Source organism: Citrus sinensis, chromosome 6 (assembly GCF_022201045.2).
Source record: "Citrus sinensis cultivar Valencia sweet orange chromosome 6, DVS_A1.0, whole genome shotgun sequence".
In the NCBI taxonomy this organism is placed as follows: domain Eukaryota; kingdom Viridiplantae; phylum Streptophyta; class Magnoliopsida; order Sapindales; family Rutaceae; genus Citrus; species Citrus sinensis.
The window spans coordinates 17,737,863-17,756,877 of NC_068561.1; the positions used below are offsets into that span (position 1 = coordinate 17,737,863).

A 19,015-nucleotide genomic window follows, 5' to 3' on the forward strand; every position below is an offset into this window, starting at 1 on the left:
TAGCACTTTGGTCACCACCGCGCATGCTTGCAGCAGTGCAGTTCGTTTGATTCACCGGCGTGAGTTGCTGTTATACTTTATTTTATGTTTGAAATGTTTGAAATGTTGCTGTTGCTGTTACAGTTAAAAATAAATTGTTGATTGTGCTTGAAATGTTGTGCTGTTATACCACTGATTTATGCTTGAAATGTTGTTGATTGTTGGTGTTAATAGATTCGAAATTGTATATTTCAAATGTTAGGAAGTTGTTACAGTTAAAAATAAATTGTTGTTGTTAATGGATTTGTTGCTGTTAATAAATTCAAAAATGTATTTTTGAAATGTTAGAACTTCGAACATTGTTACAGTAAAAAAATAAATATAAAATGGAAGAAATTGGAGGAATGATGGGTTAGTTTAATTTGTTTTGACATAATTCTTGTAGGGTGTTAAATTCGTAATGGAAAATGAACAAAGAGTTGATTTAGATGTTTCCGAGACTGATGAAAGTGTGGGTGTGAGGGTTGGCATGGATATGGCAGCAGAAAATAATGATACAGCTGCTGAATTAGAACATGATTCAACAACAGTAGAGCAGGGGGGTGGGTGTGGGAGTGGCCGTGGCCGTGGCCGTAGGGGTATGGGTAATACTACTGCTGGCGCTTCAAAAAAACGAGGCGCTGGCAGCGAAGGGAGCAGTTCAGGTAGATTAGTTTCTGATGCTTGGAATCATTTTAAAAAAGTTAAGTTAGGCAAGGAAGTTCAAGCGATTTGTAATTATTGTGGGTTAGTTATGCAAGGGCATTATTCTCAGGGCACTAATCACTTGATTAATCATGCGAAACGTTGTCCTAGAAGGTCAATCAAGAATGTGCAGCAAATGCATCTTTCTTTTTCTTCTAAAGCAGATGGAACTACTGTTCTTAGTAATTATAGTACTGAACCAAAGTGGGATATGGCAACAGTGAGGATTTTTATAGCTAGAATGATTGTAATGCATGAGCTTCCGCTATCATTTGTTGAGTATATTGGGTTTTACGAACTGTTAAAGCTTCTCCAACCTTCAATTGAGACTATAAGTAGAAACACTATGAAGGCTGAAATTTTGAAACTTTACGATATTGAGAAGATGAAGGCAATGAGTGTTTTGGAAGCTTGTGACAGTAGAATTGCAGTGACTACGGATATGTGGACTGCTGGTAACCAAAAGAAAGGGTATATGGTTGTTACGGCACATTACATTGATAACTCGTGGGTGTTGCGAAGTCGTATTATGAGGTAATATTCTCAAGATTTTTTTTTTTCGTTTCAACATAAATGAATGTTTGCATTATTTAATATTTTGATTATTTTTTTTACATTTTTAGGTTTATATATGTGCCGGCTCCACATAGTGGTGAAGTTATGTGCAATGAGTTGTATGAGTGTTTGATGGAGTGGAATATAGATAGGAAATTGTCTACTGTAACTGTTGATAATTGTTCTGCAAACGAGTCCATGATTGATTTGTTGTTGGGGAAATTTTCAGCTAGTTCAATGATTATGGGTGGGAAATTCCTTCACATGCGCTGCTGTGCACATATATTAAACTTGATAGTTAAGGATGGTTTATCTGTGATCCACAAAGAAGTTGAAAAGATTAGAGAGAGTGTCCATTACTGGACAGCAACACCTTCTAGATTTGAAAAATTTGAGGCTGCCAAAAAACAATTAGGTGTTAAAGAAACTAAAAACTTAGCACTTGATTGTAAAACTAGGTGGAATTCCACTTATTTGATGCTTAGTACATCTTTGTTGTATAAAGATGTATTTATTCGTTTAAAGGAGCGTGATAGAAATTATACATCTTTGCCTAGTGAGTTGGAGTGGAATTTTTCAAAACTTATGTGTGATTATTTGAAGAGTTTTTATAAGTTAACAGAACTTTTTTCGGGGACACGATATCCGACATCTAATTTAATTTTTAGCAAGATTTGTGAAATTAGATTGTCAATGAATGCATGGTTACAATCACCAATTGAGGGGGTAAAAAATATGGCCACTAAGATGATTGCGAAGTATGACAAATATTGGGATATTATTCATGGAGTTCTTGCTGTGGGTACTTTGTTAGATCCTAGGCGTAAAATGTTATTAATTAACTTTCTATTTCCCAAAATCTATGGAGAAAGAGCTGAATTTGAAATTGAAAGGGTGCACAAATTATTTGTTGATTTAGTGCATGAGTATGAAGTCAAATATTCATCAAATGCAAATTGGGGGGTTAATGGTTCAGCTAGTTCTGAAGGTGCTGCAGCAGATGATTCTATTATGGTAGACTTAGACTTAGATGAGATGGCTGATGAGTGGGAATCATTTAGAAATCAGAACTCACAAAATAATCATTTCAAAACAGAATTTGAGCTTTATCTTGAGGAAAGTACTTTGCCTTCAACTAGTCAATTTGATATTTTGTCATGGTGGAAGAATAATCAAGGCAAATATCCTATACTTGCAAAGATTGCGAGAGACTTTTTGGCCATTCCTGTATCAACAGTTGCTTCCGAGTCCGCCTTTAGCACTGGAGGTAGACATTTGAGTCCTCATCGTAGTAGACTTCAGCCATCTACAGTGGAAGCGTTGGTGTGTACTCAAAATTGGTTTTGGCTTGACCACAACCTAAAAGGTATGGAAAATTTATTTATTACATAAAATAAATTAATTTGTTATAATATCAATTTATTACTAACTAGCTGTTTTGTTTTTTATTTTTATGATTTATTCATGTTTTTTAGATGGAATTCCAGAGGAAGCAATACTTTCTGCAGAACAGCTTATTGATGAAAGTTTGATGAGTGAGTTGTGAACAACAATGAATCAAGTGAAGAAGAATAGAAAATGATGGAGAAAAGTTTAAACTTTGGATTTGTGATTTTTAATTTGAACTTGTGTAATTGTTATGGATTTATATTTGTGACTGTTTTATTACTTGAAACAGCCGTTTGAATTGTAGAGTTTGCACACTAGCTGTTTGAATTGTAGAGTTTGCAGAGAGTTGATTAATTGTGATTTGTGAGTACTGGATTATTAAGCCATTAATTGTGATTTGTTGTTTAAGTCTTAATGATGTTGGTGGTAGACAATTATATAGGTTTAGATTTTAGAAACTTCATGTGGTAGACAATTATATATGTTGCAGGAGCTGTTTGTCCAGTGTAAATCTCATATTTTTGTTTCTATTAATATTTTCTTTAGTTACATTAGTTGTGTTTTGGTTCTATCACTAATAATGAAAGTGAAAATTGAAATTTTATTATTGATCCGGGTTCAAAACCCGGAATCCGGGAACCCGGATTTTTCCGGGTTGAACCCGGACCCGGACCCGGATGGAAAAAACCGGGTTTTAATCCGGGTCCGGGAAAAAGAAAATGACGTCCGGGTCCGGAACCGGGAAGGCTAAACCCGGACCCGGACCCGGATTTTGCCATCCCTAAACACGAACAAGTTGCTAAATCCGATATAAAATCAAATAACTTGATATTCCTAACATAATACGCACACACATATAGAGGCTAGAAGAAAGGTACTCCATAATATCGTCCATCTTAAATAATTTAGGTAGAATGATTCATAGTAATATCCATAATCTTTTAGTGAAACAAGATATATTTATATGAGATGGACTCACCACTTCAATTTCGACCAACCATAAGTTCAAATGTAACCACCACTATGATGAACACCACAATTTGCATCACAATTTGCTGCTTTGCAATGAGTAATGATTCAAAAGTGTAATGATGTACACAAACAAGAGTCTCACTTAACATGACACTACAAAAAAAATGATCTATTGTGATGGAAAAAAAATGTCTCTATATATATAAAATCTGTCACAAAATAAATTTAGTGACAGACTATATGTCGTTGTTTATGTGTCGCATTTGCCACCGTCACTAAAACATATAGTGGCAATTAGTAAATAGTCGCAAGTATTATGTGTCACTAATACACATCTTATATTGACAAATATAAGTTTATGACAAGTAAGGACAGAAGTAAAAATCTGTCACTAAAATCATATTTTTAGACATATAAATCTGTCACTATTTTGATACTAAGGGCTATTAATGTGTCATTATGTTGATACTAGTGACTGTTAATGTGTCGCTATTTAAATAGTTAGGGATAATTAAATTAGTCATTGATGATCATTATTGACAATGAAATGTGCCACTATAGATTCAATTAGTGACAATTTATTCAGTCATTACCAAATTAAATATGACACTTGAATGTATTGTTATTAATATAATTAGTGACAATTAATTCAGTCATCTCAATAGTGATGTAAAATTTTGTCTCAATGAATATATTAGTGATATAAAATCAGTCATTATATATCTAAATTTTGTAACAATTTATTCAGCAGCCAACAATGTAAATAGTGACATTGTTTCAATCTCCAATTAAAAAAAGTGACATTTTTATTGTTACAAAAAATAATGATCTATCTAATAAATTTGTCACTAATTAATCTTAGAGACAATTTTTGTCGCAGCATTTTTAGTTCATAAAGTAATTTAGCATAAATAATATAATTTGAGAAAACTAATTCATGAAAATTATCAACAAATGCATAGCATATAACGAGAAATACCCATTTTAAAATTGTATCTTATACTACTTCATAAAAAAAATAATCAAATATTAATATCACTACTATCCGATAAAGAAGTACTGAAAATTGTAAACAACTCTAATAATTGTTAAAATTTCAAAAATCATAAGACATTAACTATCAAAAGTTTCAATTGCATTTGCCTCCTTTTGTGCTCGAACGTATTTCAAAACTTCTGTAAGAGTTGATTTGACTCCATTCATCTCTTCCTGCATATTCTTAAGTTCATTTTCTGCAGCTTGCCTACGACTTCGCTCTTCCTCTAACATTTTCAAACTCTCATTTCGAAAAGATTGTGTTCCAAAGACATCTACTCTACGAATCCCATGACAATAAGTGAGAGTAGATTTTGTATGCTCACCTACAACCTAATTAAAGATTTGATCTTTTGATGCATTGGGTTGCTGGTTCACAAGATCATTCATTTGATTCTGAAGCAAAAAAAATGAGCAAAATAAATTATCATGAAATAACCAACGAATCAAACAAATTATAATTATAATAGATGTCTCATGTAATAAATTTATCTAGTTAGTTTTAGTAGATGTCTCATGTAATAATGAATATACTTATATCAATGATTCCCCAAAAAAAAAAAAATTATTCATCAATCATAGAAACTATAATTGTAGTGATATATGTTCATAAAAAAAAAATAAAGCAAAAAGCATTGGAAATTGCATAACTATTATAAAAAAGTCTTACTTACTTTAAAAGACACTTCCTATTCTCGTTTGCACCTCCAAATTATTGTCCTATTAGGATTTTAATAAAATTATGAATTAGCTGTCCACCAAGTAAGCAAGAAATTAAATTTGTTTTCCTGGACAAGAATATGTCTAATCACCAATCACCACTCTAACAAGCCAGATCAACCTTTACACACCTCCCAACTGATTTATTTATATCATTAAATCACATGAGAAAACAAAGAAGAGTTTGTGACAATTAGACAATGGCACAAAAGTTCTCCAACCACACTTCTAGAAATAATGATGCAATTAAGATAAGAACACCATATACTGCAATATCCTTTATATTACTTGCAGCGAGTCCACAAGCCTATTTCTTCTAATCAAAGCTTTATATTCCCTTTTTATATGAACACTAACTTCTTGACCATAAAACTTTATTATTTGTTTTTAGCTTTTTATGATTTGAAAAGTTTATTAGAATTCAATTTTGATTGTGTACTGGACTTGTGTAATCTAATTGTCAAATCATCTTTTTGATGGTGTCTACTTTACATGTTCTCAATGTAGAAAAGATACATGGTAGAGAAATTAATACTTGGTCATTACAGGCATATAGTTCCAGAGAAGAAAAATGAAAATCACATAAAATTCAAAATGGAACTGGAAAATATTGAGTAAAATCACAATAATCCCAAAATGGAACTAAATAAAATATATGTTATCTTTTGCAAGATGCAACATGCTCAACCAAAGACCAACTATTTGGGATAATTTCATCTAATTTCAGTTTTTAAACTAGAACATCAAAATACTCTAATTCTTAATAATACCAAACAATCATGCTATATAAAACCAAGCAAAATTTGCATTAACGGTTAACTAGGGACAAATAAAGGATAAGTCTACTCAACACTATTATTATGGTCCAAGAACACTACGGTAATACTTTACAATACCACTGAAGATAACCCAGCATAAATCAAATATTATTTTAAATAACCCCCACATTTTCAATCCTTCCCTTTCCTTTTCCCTCTCATTGGACAAAGAAGAAGAAGAGAAAAGGAAGAAGAAAATAATAATAATCATACATAGGCACAATTAATTCACTAAAATTTGTTTTGTTTTACTATTATCTGAGAACTCACAGAAAAAATAAGTACTCCAGAGATAGAAAGAATTTTGGATAGCTTGTAAGAATTTCCAGAAAATATAAATTCAGCATAAAAAAGAAAAATAAAGTACAAATTTAAAGAAATTTAGTGTTTGAGACTATTGCAGCTTACCAATTGTAGAATATAAAAACAAGATCTTGCTGTCAATTGCAGAATGTCTATCAAAATCAACACCCAACAACAAATTTTAGCAATTAGAATAACAAACTTAGTGGACGATTAAAAATAACAAAAAATAAAGGCAATAAACCATGATTTGATTACCTTGCTGCTCTTAAAACTAAGAGCAGAGCAAATTGAAGCTTTGGATTACAGCAGAAGGACAAAAAAATTGATGGGTTTTTGTGAAAGGATGGAGGCGAGAAAGTAGAGTTGCCTTAGGGTTTGTAATAGACAAATTAAAATAAAAGGGTGAAATTCGATTGTGATAAGGAAAGAAAATAAGAGAAATCCATATTTGATTGGCAAATGTTATGTTACAATTAATGTAACATACACACTCAACAACAACCACACAAATTGTGTGGGCCTATTATTTGTGTTGTTGTTGTTGAGTGTGTATGTTACATTAATTGTAACATAGGAGCTCCCTATTTGATTAGGTTTCAAAAAATTGATGGTTCTGAAATTGGATTATAATACGAAGATAGAAGAATCAGTGCCCTAATTAGGGAGGAAGAGTGTTTTGGGGAAAAAAATACGCATGAGTTGTGACATAATTAATTAAGATTAGTGACAGGGACGGTTGTATTTGTCTTAAAAAAAATAAAATTAAATCTTTTTAATTTATTGTGACAGAAATTACAAATATTGTCCCTAAAGGATTAAGTATTATGGCGCCTAACTAATGTGCGAACAATTTTCTTAAATATTAGTGACAAATGCTAACGTTTGTCCCAATATACCATAAATAGGGACAATTATTTTAATTTGTCACAAAATATTTGTCCCTAAAAGTCATTTTTTTTTGTAGTGTGAATAAGTTGCTAAATATTCTTAATAAATAAGATATCAATGATAATAGAGTTACAAAGAGTTTTGTATAAAAAAAATGTGCACAAACTGATGTGGCACATACAGATTGGCTGAAAAATAATAACATTTATTTTTGTAATTATATAAGCACTTGATAATTTTATATAATCAATCTCCTCATACTACATCAATTTGTAAACACTTAATTTTACAAAGTGTTTGTAACTCTATTATTATTGATTATATATATGCATATAAGGTAGAGCAATTTGTATCAATACCCATGATCTTTTAATAAAATAAGAAATATTTGTTGAGATGGACTCCCACTTCAATCCCGACCAATCACAAGTTTTCATGTGACCAACACGGTTGGTCACAGAAGTTTTCTTTTTAATTTCCAATTTAACTGGGATCCTATCGCAGAGCCCACGTTCTCATCCATATGAAACTTGTGATTGGTCAACTTACCCTCTCAACAACTTCGGCAAGATAAGGCAGTGAGCCAGTCCCGTACAAGTTTGTCTCTAGCTCAACTACCTTAGGCCCAGGTATGCGAATAACAAATATATTGAAGCTGTTGCAACCCTCCGTGGCAGTTCTTTGTTTACAAGAGGGGTGTAATCAGGATATTGATATGGTGCGTTTAGTATCACATTTTCAAGATAAGATTTTGGGCTTCCTAAAACATAGCATTGTCCACCGCTCCTCGTCTTGGCTAAGTGGCCTGGATGAAGTTGAGTGTTATGTTGTCGAGGCTTAGGCCTGGTCCCTGGAGTTGTGTATTTCATTCTTTTTTTTTTAAATGATAAATAAATATTTATATTAATCAAACAATCTCATTTGTAATAAACAAGGCAACAAGCAAGATTAAGAGAGTATAAATTATATTTGAATCTCTCTATAAGCCGATTGAATTTCTATTTCTTAAAAAAAAAACAAAAATTGTAATTGTAAAGTTTGATTTTAAGTTGTTTTGCAACGGCACCATACGTTGCTCATCTTTTACCCTAAAAGATAACAACTGCAACGGTCACCCAATGATGGTGTGTTTGGAGAAAGGGGAAAGGAGAAAGCAAAGAGTAAAGTCAGGGGTGAGCCTCACTCAACTTACTTAACTAATGACAACTTGTACACGTGCCGCGAATCTACAGCTTGACTATCACCAGGATTGGTACTGTCGTTCTCGATCTCACCAAATTTCACTGTTGAGCTTGAGCCACGCTACATACTCAGCCATACGGAGCTGGCTAAGTTACAGATTCTGTAACATACAGATCCAACTTAGCCAGCTCCTGATTGATTAGCTAGCTACGAAACAAAAACAATTGCATGCTTTTTCTCCATATGCAGGACAGGTGTGGTGCATGCATTGGGTGCGTATGTTACTACAGAATCTGTAACATAGCAACCTCCCTTAGCATACTTACTAATTCACTTATTAGGATCCTTTTAAGTTTTAACACAAATTTTGTTTGTGCAGTAATATCAGAATGTCGTAAATAATACCCATTTTTCATTTTATTTAATTTTTTATTATGAAAACTTAAATCTCAACAATATTAGGGGGAAAAAAAAACCAAGCTAACTGGCTGCTTTCTTAAAATAGTTCTCGAAACTCAAAAAATATTAAGAAAAGAATAATATTAAAGGTCTCGATATTTAAATTTTAATTTTAATTTTAATTAACGTGTTATTTATTAAATTAAATAATAAATAATTTTATATTTACCATTCAATAAATAAGTCACGCGTAACATTGAAAGTCAAAACTGTAATATTATATCTTCCACAATAAAGAAAAACGATCGCATCTCTTCCGTATTTTCCGATGTCCAAAGTGGATCCCACCACAGTCCACATGCCCGTTAGACACATTAATGATTAAACCCTATTATTTCTAGCAGTTGATATTCGCCCGGCAGTGGGACCCACATAGTATTGTCCTGTCTCGTACCTGACTTGTCACTTGTTTCTTAAGTATCCTCTTTCCGTCAGGGGTAAAATTAGAAAGGCTTATTTCCTCCGTCTGTCGCAGTTACATTCAGAAAATATTTGCAAACGTTGCGGACATTTCAGTAAATTCCTAAGAGAAAAATCAAACGGATACTTGGTCTTTTAAGTTCACTTCCCACTCCCTTTATTCCGACCCTCCATGACACACTCACTCCCCCAAGTGTGCAGTTTCTGTACAGTAACGGATCAGAAACTCTCGCCATTATCAATCATCCACCACATTTTTTTTTGTTTGCAATCAATCTTTACTTCCAACTTCTGAACTTATTGCTCTGCTGTAGCTAGTTTTGCTTTCGTCGATGGCTGAAACCCTAGATTCGAGTTCTAATATGGAGCACAAACACTTTGAAGTTGGTGTGAGAGCTGAGATCGATACGTCGGCGCCGTTTGAGTCCGTTAAAGAAGCCGTTAGTCGTTTCGGTGGAATCGGTTACTGGAAGCCCTCTCAACATAAACTCTCTGAACCTGAGGTTTGACTTTCTCTATCTTTTGTCTCTTTTTTATTGTTACCTCGGAAGCAATTTTTCTTCTTCTAGTTGATTGTGGTCTGTTATGAAGAATGCGATTCAACGATTTGCGAAACAATGTTGCCAGTATAAAATTTTTGTTAACCAATTACCCCCTTAAGGCTGATTCCGCAAGGGGTTCTTATAATTCAGTTGACTGATTTACTTTGCCTGAGGAGTGAAGTAACATTTCAATAATTGTGTGTGGTCGGACCGTAGCTTTCTTTAGCCGCAATAAAGAGAAACTTCGGAGCCTTGTATTTCTTTTGGCTTGGTGACTCTTCGATTCTGCTTCTACTGAGGCATTTTCGTGCAAAACTTGCCTCAGATGGGTCGTATGTGCCAATAAATGTACGCTTGCCCTAATTGTTGGTGTTTTCGGTTTTCCTACATTGTACCTATGTTTGTCATTGGAAGATGCTTTATGTCGCTCGTAGAGCCCCTCAGAGAAGCTAGAAGTTTACTTTGTCATTTCCTTCACATAATAAAAATATTCGGCTTGGTATCTTGTATTACATTTGCATTTGTAGATGTTTGATTTTCAGATTACTTGATTGTGTGCTGAGAAGTTTCTGTTGTTGGCAGCATGACATGGAAGAAGTTGATATTGGAAATGTGGAGGAGCAAGCATCCCTGTTGGAGAAGGACTTGATTCTGAAAGAAAGAGAAACACTGGAAGTCTTAAAAGAGCTGGAAGCAACTAAAATGATTGTTGAAGAATTAAAATTGAAACTACAGAAAGAAGCATCCGAGGTAAATGCGACACTTGAGTCAAAGTCAGCTAACGAGAATGTGGCAGCTGATTTGAATTCTGGTAATGAGAATATGCCACCTGTGCTGAAAGAAGTACAAAAGGATAACCATGAAAGTCTTGAGGGTGCCAGTCACAACTTGGTGGGAGGTTTAAACACCCATCCGTCTTCAGTTCCAGGTTTAATCTTAATGGAACTGAAACAGGCTAAGTTGAACCTTTCCAGGACTACTACTGATCTCGCTGACATTCGAGCTTCTGTTGAATCTGGTAACAAGAAATTAGAGAAGGAGAGACTTTCACTTGAGAAAACCCGCGAAAGATTGAGTCTGAATTCCTCAAAGGTATCATCTCTTGAGGAAGAGCTAAAGCAAACAAGACTGAAGCTACAATTGGCAAAAGATGCTAATGGTTCGGATGATACCAATACCATGGATATTTCATGGGAGCTCCAAAGGCTGAGTTCTGAGGCAGAGGAATTCAAAAAAATGGGAGATGCAGCAAGATCGGAAGTTTTGAGAGCAGTATCTGAGATTGAACAGACCAAAACTAAGATTAAGACAGCTGAGATGAGATTGGTTGCTGCGAGAAAGATGAAGGAAGCAGCTAGGGCAGCAGAAGCTGTTGCTGTTGCAGAGATCAAGGCTTTATCGTACAGTGATGGCTTGTCTGGAGTTCTCTCACCAAAACCCGAAGGAGTAGTAACTCTTACCTATGAAGAATACTCGTCGCTGACCTGCAAGGCTCAAGATGCCGAGGAACTTTCTAAGAAGAGAGTGGTGGATGCTATGATTCCGGTTGACGAGGCAAATGTTTCAAAAATGGAAATTTTAAAAAAGGTGGAGGAAGCCACCGAAGAAATCAAAACTAGCAAGATGGCATTGGAAGAAGCTCTAAACAGAGTAGAAGCTGCAAATAGGGGGAAGCTGGCAGTGGAGGAAGCTCTTCGCAAATGGAGATCTGAAAATGGGCAGAAGAGACGTTCTGTCCACAATTCAACCAAGTTTAAGAATTCTTACCCATCTCACCATCGGAAAGATTCACATCTGCGTGATGTAAATGGACTGAATATGGTCAGCGATGGGCCAACTCCCACTCTGAAGCCAACCTTATCAATAGGGCAGATCCTTAGCAGGAAGCTTCTTCTTCCGGAAGAGATTGAGATGGCAGAAAAAGGCACTGGGAAGAGAAAAGTATCTTTAGGCCAAATTCTCAGCAAACAAAATGGGGATACTCCCTCTTCTCAGACGGCTGAGAAGGAAAATTGTCGCAAGCAATTCTCTGGAAAGAGGAAGAAGTTCGGGTTTGCTCGATTCTCACTGCTCTTGGCAAAGCAAAACAAGAAAAAGAAGCCAACTTTAAACTTGAGATAATGCAATGAGTGGATACTCCCTCTTCTCGGACGGCTGAGAAGGAAAATTGTCGCAAGCAATTCTCTGGAAAGAGGAAGAAGTTCGGGTTTGCTCGATTCTCACTGCTCTTGGCAAAGCAAAACAAGAAAAAGAAGCCAACTTTAATCTTGAGATAATGCAATGAGTGGCCTTCCTTAGCTTTCAATCAGCTCTAACTTCTAGTTTTCCTTACTGTTTCTGCTTTATCTTTCCTGGGAGATGTTATCCTGGTCTGTTAGGATGTTTATGATATTTATGACCTTGACCTTGAGATTGTTATCTAAACATTAGCCTACTTATGATATTGTACTGGGGTTGTTCTTTTCATGTAATGGCTATGACTAGATTATATATATTTTATGTCTGTAAGAAAAAGATATCGATATAGTGATCTTGATGATGATTGTTTTCAAAGTCCATGTATTCTGTAATTTTCAAATATTTCAAATTAGAATTGAATTCAGGGATGGACAACCAAGGCCTAAATTCTCTCGAAGTGGAAGCATTAAGCAGATCAAACGTGGCTGGTGGGTTAATGATTGTTGATTTATTGCCTTAATGAAGTGTATGCTAATCTGCACCGCATTCGGAATGCTGGTAATTTTTAAATAACGATGAAAGAGCGGAAAGCAGAAGCAGAAACACAACGTTTAAGTGTTCAAAACGAAAGCTCCAACGTCCTTGTCATTGGTCCAAAGTAGGGTTGACCCCGGGTGCGGGTATCGCAATGCCCGGACCGTCCGGATGTAATTTTTAGACGTCCGGGACGGATTTTAATTTAGGTACCATGGATTTTATATATTTTTTAATATTATATATGTACAGTTTTTTATTTTTTTATTTTATAAATTTTGAATTTATTTCAATAAAATTTGACATGAAAATATAAACTTTAAATATTTAAAACTTTAGATATGTATAATACATGAGTCAAATAAATATAAATACTTAAAATAATATATATTTTATAATAAAATGCTCAAGATTGGCCCGGTTTCATTACCCAATCCATAACGAACAGGTTTGGTTCGGTCCGAATCAGGTGAGTATTTTTGCCATCCTCCAAAGCATGATACAATCAATAATTAGAGAATCTTCAACTGTTGCAACAAAACATGTTAATTATCAAGTATCTATTTATTTTAATAATTTTTTTACAGTCAACGAATTGATAAAAAGGAGAGGAAAAAACAATAAAAATCTTCTTTTTGTTGCTTATATATATATGGCTCGTAATATTCTTTAATTCATCTCTTATTGGTGTTTTATTTTTCAAGTTGGAGGTTTAGCTCATCTATTCCTAGTCACTCTGTACCATCGGTGCATGATTTAAGCCTTCCACTCTGATCCCGACACGTAAGCGAGCTTGTAGAATTGTAGAAACATTGCAGTTCTGCTCACCGCAGAGAAGTGGAACCCTCACATGCAGATAACTTCAGAAAAGCGACAGAGCAAAGCAGCACAATTCAACGCAGTTCGTTTTAACCCACACAACACTCAACGCAGGAAATCAGTTCCCCGTCTCTCTGTTTGTCCTATAGATATCGGCAAATCTTCTACCAAGGTAATCTTTTAATCATCTTCGCTCCTTAATTTCAATATTCGAATTTATATCTGTTCGGAAATAAAGACAAGAAATAAACATAAATGAAAGTTTTGGATCTCATAATCGCCTATCAAAGTTTCAGCTGCCAAACGGATCGTTTGTTCTTCTTTTTCCTCTTTCAGCCGCAATCTCTTTATTTATTTTTTCCTCCGGTTTAGGTATATAGTTGCTGTTGCTGTTGCTGTTACTGTTACTATTACTATATTTAGAGATTAGTTAATTTTTTATTTTTTGGATTTTCTCTTGAGTCTGAGTTTAGCCATGCTTCAATAAGTTGCTAAACAATTGTTTTAGTTTCTATTGTTAAGATTTTTTTGCGATGATGAGTAAATTTAGAATTTAAAATCAGAATATACGGCGATGCAAAAGCATCAAGTTATTTAGTTATTTCAGAAAGGCTAGGCTTTATTTTGTCGCTTGGCTAGGTATAAGGAGCTCCTTTAATTTTCGAGGCTGGTACAGTGCAAATCCAGTTTAGTTATTTTGAAGCTTATTGATTATTATGAATGGAATGTTATATGTATAGGAATAGTCTAGTGATCTAGGGGGTGATGTATTCAATTCAAGGGGAGATACAAAACTGCACCATGAGTACAGTAGCTGGTTGAAGTTTTTCACTGGATTATTTATATATCTGTGTTTCTTATGTTTCTAAAATAGGTTTAACCAATTGTAGTCTACCCTATAGGTTTGGTCAGACAAGGTTTACATTTTTATTCTGAAAGTTTGTTAAATATACCATTAAGAGGTTTTGACGCTTCTTTTAAATGGTTGTTCAGGTACCATGGAAAGGAGAGTTGGGCTGTTGTTTCTTTTTCTGATGGGTGCTTGCTGTGCTTGTGATGCCCGACAACTGGGAGAACCTGAGTTATCTGGTAAGAATAGGGACTCAGTTATATCAAGCAAGTTTTCAGTGATTCCAGATACTTTAATTTTCTCTGTTTCTCGTTCTCTCTGTGCGCTGGTCACATATTACTCCTTTTTGTTTATTGGATGAGAACAAGTTTGGGGGATGGATGTTACCTATGTAAAACGGCTATTGCCTTCTAAAAGGATGCTTGTTTGCTCCTTCAAACTTTTATATACTTGCTAAAATGTTGCCTTCAAATGATTTCTTATTTGCAATTTTTTGAATTTGTAGGAATGCATTTTGCATTTTGAAGTAAAAGATCTTGTTATGTTAAAAATACATGGTGTGTTGATATTATGGCTGCCTTTTCAGTCTTGCAGGTAAGCAAGCATGAGCAAGAGAAGGAAAGCCAACCTGTTGAAAATTTTGGCCGGAATGAAAATCTGTGCACGTTGTGTGAGGAATTTACTGCCAAGGCAGTTGATTACTTTGCTGAAAACAAAACCCAAACTGAGATCATTAACTTGCTTCACTCGTCATGCTCCCATTTGCATTCTTTCGAGGAGGAGGTAATCATCTAAGTTTAGGATATTGTTTGGATTTTAATTGGTGAATCATTTATATTCTTCTTTTCTTGAGCACAGTGCATCAGTGTAGTGGACTATTATGTTCCTCTCTTCTTCTTGGAGATCTCCACCATACAACCTGCGGATTTCTGCCAAAAGTTCAACCTCTGCCAACGTGTGGCAATTTTTTCTTCACAACTTCGGGAAGATAGCTGTGAGCTTTGTCACCATACTGTTTCAGAAGTTTTAACCAAATTGAAAGATCCTGACACACAGGTTTGTTATGTCATCATTAGCCATAAAAAGGAAAGTGATATCAAATAATTTCTTGCTATTTAAGCTGCAGTTTTTTTCTATTTCTGCTGCCTATTCACTTATGGCCTTTGAAATTCATAAGCATGGGGCTTTGAAACTCCTGACGACTATTGGATTTATGAGTTGCGGAGACTTTTAATGTGCTCTAGAAATTTTGTTCAGCGAAATAAAAGTAATAAAATCATGAGAAGAACAACCCTGTAAAGCATGCTAGACAATTATGATAGTCAGTTTTCTGGTTTCATAGCCATGCATTTATTTATCCTATATAATTATACCTTTGGTGTGCATGGGATTGATGAAAATCATTTTAACCATGCAAAACTTCGAAAGAGTAAGGAAGGCAGTGTATGAGCATGCAGTAGTCAGGCATTTTGTCATGCATTAAGAATATTGCCACAATGTTACGGTTAATTTTATATGGTAAGAGGGGGAAAAAAGGCTTATCTTTGTTGCTCCTCTGTTGGTTTTCAGTATGCATGATTCATTCTGGTTATTTCTGCAAAAAATTCAGTGATGTGTTGTGATTTAGCTATCCTGTTCAGAGAAAAATTGTATCATGTAGCTTAGTAGCTATCTCTAGGAATATATCTGGAGATGTGTCACAGAGTTGCATTACACAAAAATAATTTTATCCAAGAAGTTATTCGTGTTGCAAGGGAGCCTACTTATGCTCTTTTTATTTCATTCAGCTAGAGATAATCGAGGTGCTCTTGAAGGCATGTAATTCTGTGGACAAGTTTGCAAAAAAGGTGAGAGCAATCAAAGAAATTGGATGAAATATGGCACATCTACTTCTCAAAATAGAGATTTCAATGAATTGTAGATATGACAAATTTTGAGGATAGATATGCTTAAAGTCATTTTCGAGTAGATAGCTAAATAGATAATTTATCCTAATATCTTGGCAGTGCAAAAAGTTGGTTTTTGAATACGGGCCTCTGATCCTTGCCAACACAGAGCAGTTTCTGGAAACAACAGATATATGCACCATTCTCCATGCCTGTAAGTCGTCTACATCTACAGCCGATGCTAATGATGCGGCAGCAGGGGTGGTACATGTATTGGCGGATTCATAATTGTGGTAAAGCCAACATTCGTGGAATGAGAAGTACGCTACACTCTTCGTCAACACTGTTGTAATATTATTGTACTCGAGAAAATGTTTGTACAATTATGAAACTATGATGACATGACGATGTTTCAAGTCTCAACCTACTTTGTAAAGAATGTGCTATTTGCGTGTTCACGCCCGAGTATGCGATGCACGAACTGTAAGTTGGCTTGGCTTATCTCTGGAACTATAAAGGAGCCGGTGATCGGATTTGTTTCAAATAAAAAAAAAACAACAAAAGTTGAAACATGATTGTTTAGGCATTGCGAGACCCAACAGTGAACAAAGAAGTGGAAGAAACGAAAAAGGATTAAACGAGAAGTTGTTCCATATATATTTGAGCTATGCGGTAAATTGAGAGTTACCTTATTGCAGTTAGGTGAACAGCGAATTCTCTAATAATTATGGCATGCGATTATCAATTCAAAAAACATTTGAGCGAGCAGTGTAATTTGTAAAAAAAATTTGGGAGTTGATGGTAATTAACCCAAAAATAGCAAAACTCGACACGTCTTACTATCGTCGTCGCTGTCGGGTCGGGGCTCCACCTTTTGTGGAGGGATATAATTTTTTTTTTTTTACCGAGGATCAATGCAACGGGATATCGCGCACATGTCAAATTTGAGTAACTAGAAGTGCAATTATTCATAATTATTTGATTATGGAGGGGTAAACCCAAAAAAAGGGCAAAAGAGAAGGACAAACACTCTCGCTACATCACCTCAGCGTGATAAAATTGAATGTGGAGTTTACACGTATGAAGCCCATAACCTTCCTTGAACTTTCCTATCAAATGTTCTTATTATTACCCATTTGAATCAAAAGTCTCCGTCAATTTTTTAACTTCCACCACATGGAAAATTGAAACGCGGCCAACAGCTCTCTCTTAGCGTGAAAAGTCATCGCAATCATAAAAGGCCAAATGGATTTGCTGCCTTTCACTCTCTTACGCCCCCTCCCTTGAATCTCTGCACGTTCATGATAAGCACAAACTTGAGAATCGATACGTCTAATGTACTTGTTTGTATTTGTAAATGAACAGAATTTTCACAGTCCTTATCTGGATTAAACTTAGGCGCGTTTTAAATGTAAATCTGAATTTGAAATACAGTTTTGAATTAAAGCATAGTAACATTATATTTTAAAGTAAGTGAACACTTGTTCCATACTAAATAATTTTCATACCTATTTTATTTATATTTTAGACATCGGTGTCAGATTTTAAATTCGCATGTTAAAATTAACAGACGGTCGGTTCCTAATAATTTTAATACCTATTTTATTTACATCTTGGCAACAAATTATTTGAAGCATGTGTAATTTTCATACCTAATTTAGGGTGAGTTTGGGATTGAAGTTGGGCAACTGTAACTTAAAAGTTACAGCAGTACTAAAATGTTTGGTAAACACTAACTGCTGTAACTCACAAGCTATATTAATATAATTTTTCACTTGTATAATGAAAAATCTATTATATCTTTAATAATTTTATCAAACTTATTATTTAAAATTTATATTTACTACATATTATTAATTTTTATTTCATAATCACAACTTTTTTTCCACAGCAGCTGTCGTTTAAAAGTTACAGCATCTCAATCCCAAACGAACCCTTAAGATTACTCAATACTTGGCAAACAAGTGGCAGCGCATGTGAAAAATATGTCAAAAAAATAGACACCAATTTTATATCATTTCATTATTCCATTTTAATTTAAAACCCTCCAAGCAAAAGCTGGAACTATATTAGGTCGCAATAGCAAAATTATTGCTCGAAGACTTGCTTAAATTATAAAAAAGTATTTGTCAGTAACCACAAAATATCGGTTGATAATCTGTTGCCGGTTATGGAAGCAAGCTATCTCAATTCTCATTCACATTCACAGTCTCATGGGACATTATTAATCGTTGAAGATGAAGTTAATATTTATATGTGCAAATGCTAGCACTACGCGTACTACATGACAAAATTAACTAAATCCAAACCCAAAATGATTCCAAATAGTTTTTCTATGTTCAAAAATGAATCTCTGACGCTATTTATTCCATTTAATTTTGTCATTTTTTTTCCTTGAATATCTGTAAGGGAAATAATAAAGAACTTTAATTGTGTTAGACGGCTCAAGATTGAAACAGATAGTTTGTATGCCACTCAAATGTTGGCCAACCGTTAGTGCTCACCAATGAGTTCTCCTCTCTTATTTATGGTATTAAGGAGTATCTCAATAAGAATTGGTAGGTTTCTATCTCGCACGTATATAGAGAGGCGAACTCTGTTGCAGATTACATGGCGAACCTTGTTTTTTCTTTGTCCATTGGCCTTAATTTGTACCATAATCCTCTAATTGGGGTTAGTTTACTTCTTCTATATGACCTTTACGGGATTGCTACCCCTCAGTTTGTTGTTCTCTAGCTC

The 19,015-nt window shown here is 34.6% G+C and overlaps 2 protein-coding genes and 1 long non-coding RNA gene across 4 annotated transcripts; 2 read left to right on the forward strand and 1 right to left on the reverse strand.

Annotated features, from left to right (window-relative positions):
- Window positions 1-4,651: 4,651 nt before the first annotated feature.
- Window positions 4,652-7,199, reverse strand: LOC102618717 (uncharacterized). The gene is made up of 3 exons (XR_370993.4): window positions 6,774-7,199; window positions 6,621-6,667; window positions 4,652-5,070 (listed from the first exon to the last, which is right to left on the reverse strand). It is a non-coding gene; the product is annotated as an uncharacterized LOC102618717 (long non-coding RNA).
- Window positions 7,200-9,611: 2,412 nt separating this feature from the next.
- Window positions 9,612-12,562, forward strand: LOC102619015 (WEB family protein At2g38370). The gene is made up of 2 exons (XM_006481098.4): window positions 9,612-9,970; window positions 10,592-12,562. Exons 1-2 carry the CDS (start codon window positions 9,800-9,802, stop codon window positions 12,128-12,130), a joined length of 1,710 nt encoding a protein of 569 aa, XP_006481161.1. The 5' UTR covers window positions 9,612-9,799; the 3' UTR covers window positions 12,131-12,562.
- Window positions 12,563-13,546: 984 nt separating this feature from the next.
- On the forward strand, window positions 13,547-16,732 carry LOC102619717 (uncharacterized). Of its 2 annotated transcripts, none has more exons than XM_006481101.4 (6): window positions 13,547-13,712; window positions 14,534-14,629; window positions 14,977-15,173; window positions 15,249-15,446; window positions 16,178-16,237; window positions 16,397-16,732. In XM_006481101.4, exons 2-6 carry the CDS (start codon window positions 14,539-14,541, stop codon window positions 16,562-16,564), a joined length of 714 nt encoding a protein of 237 aa, XP_006481164.1. In that variant the 5' UTR covers window positions 13,547-13,712; window positions 14,534-14,538; the 3' UTR covers window positions 16,565-16,732. The 2 variants fall into 2 exon arrangements, with proteins under 2 accessions (XP_006481164.1, XP_024955487.1); XM_025099719.2 differs by lacking the exon at window positions 13,547-13,712 and adding an exon at window positions 13,748-13,912.
- The last annotated feature ends 2,283 nt before the right edge of the window (window positions 16,733-19,015 follow it).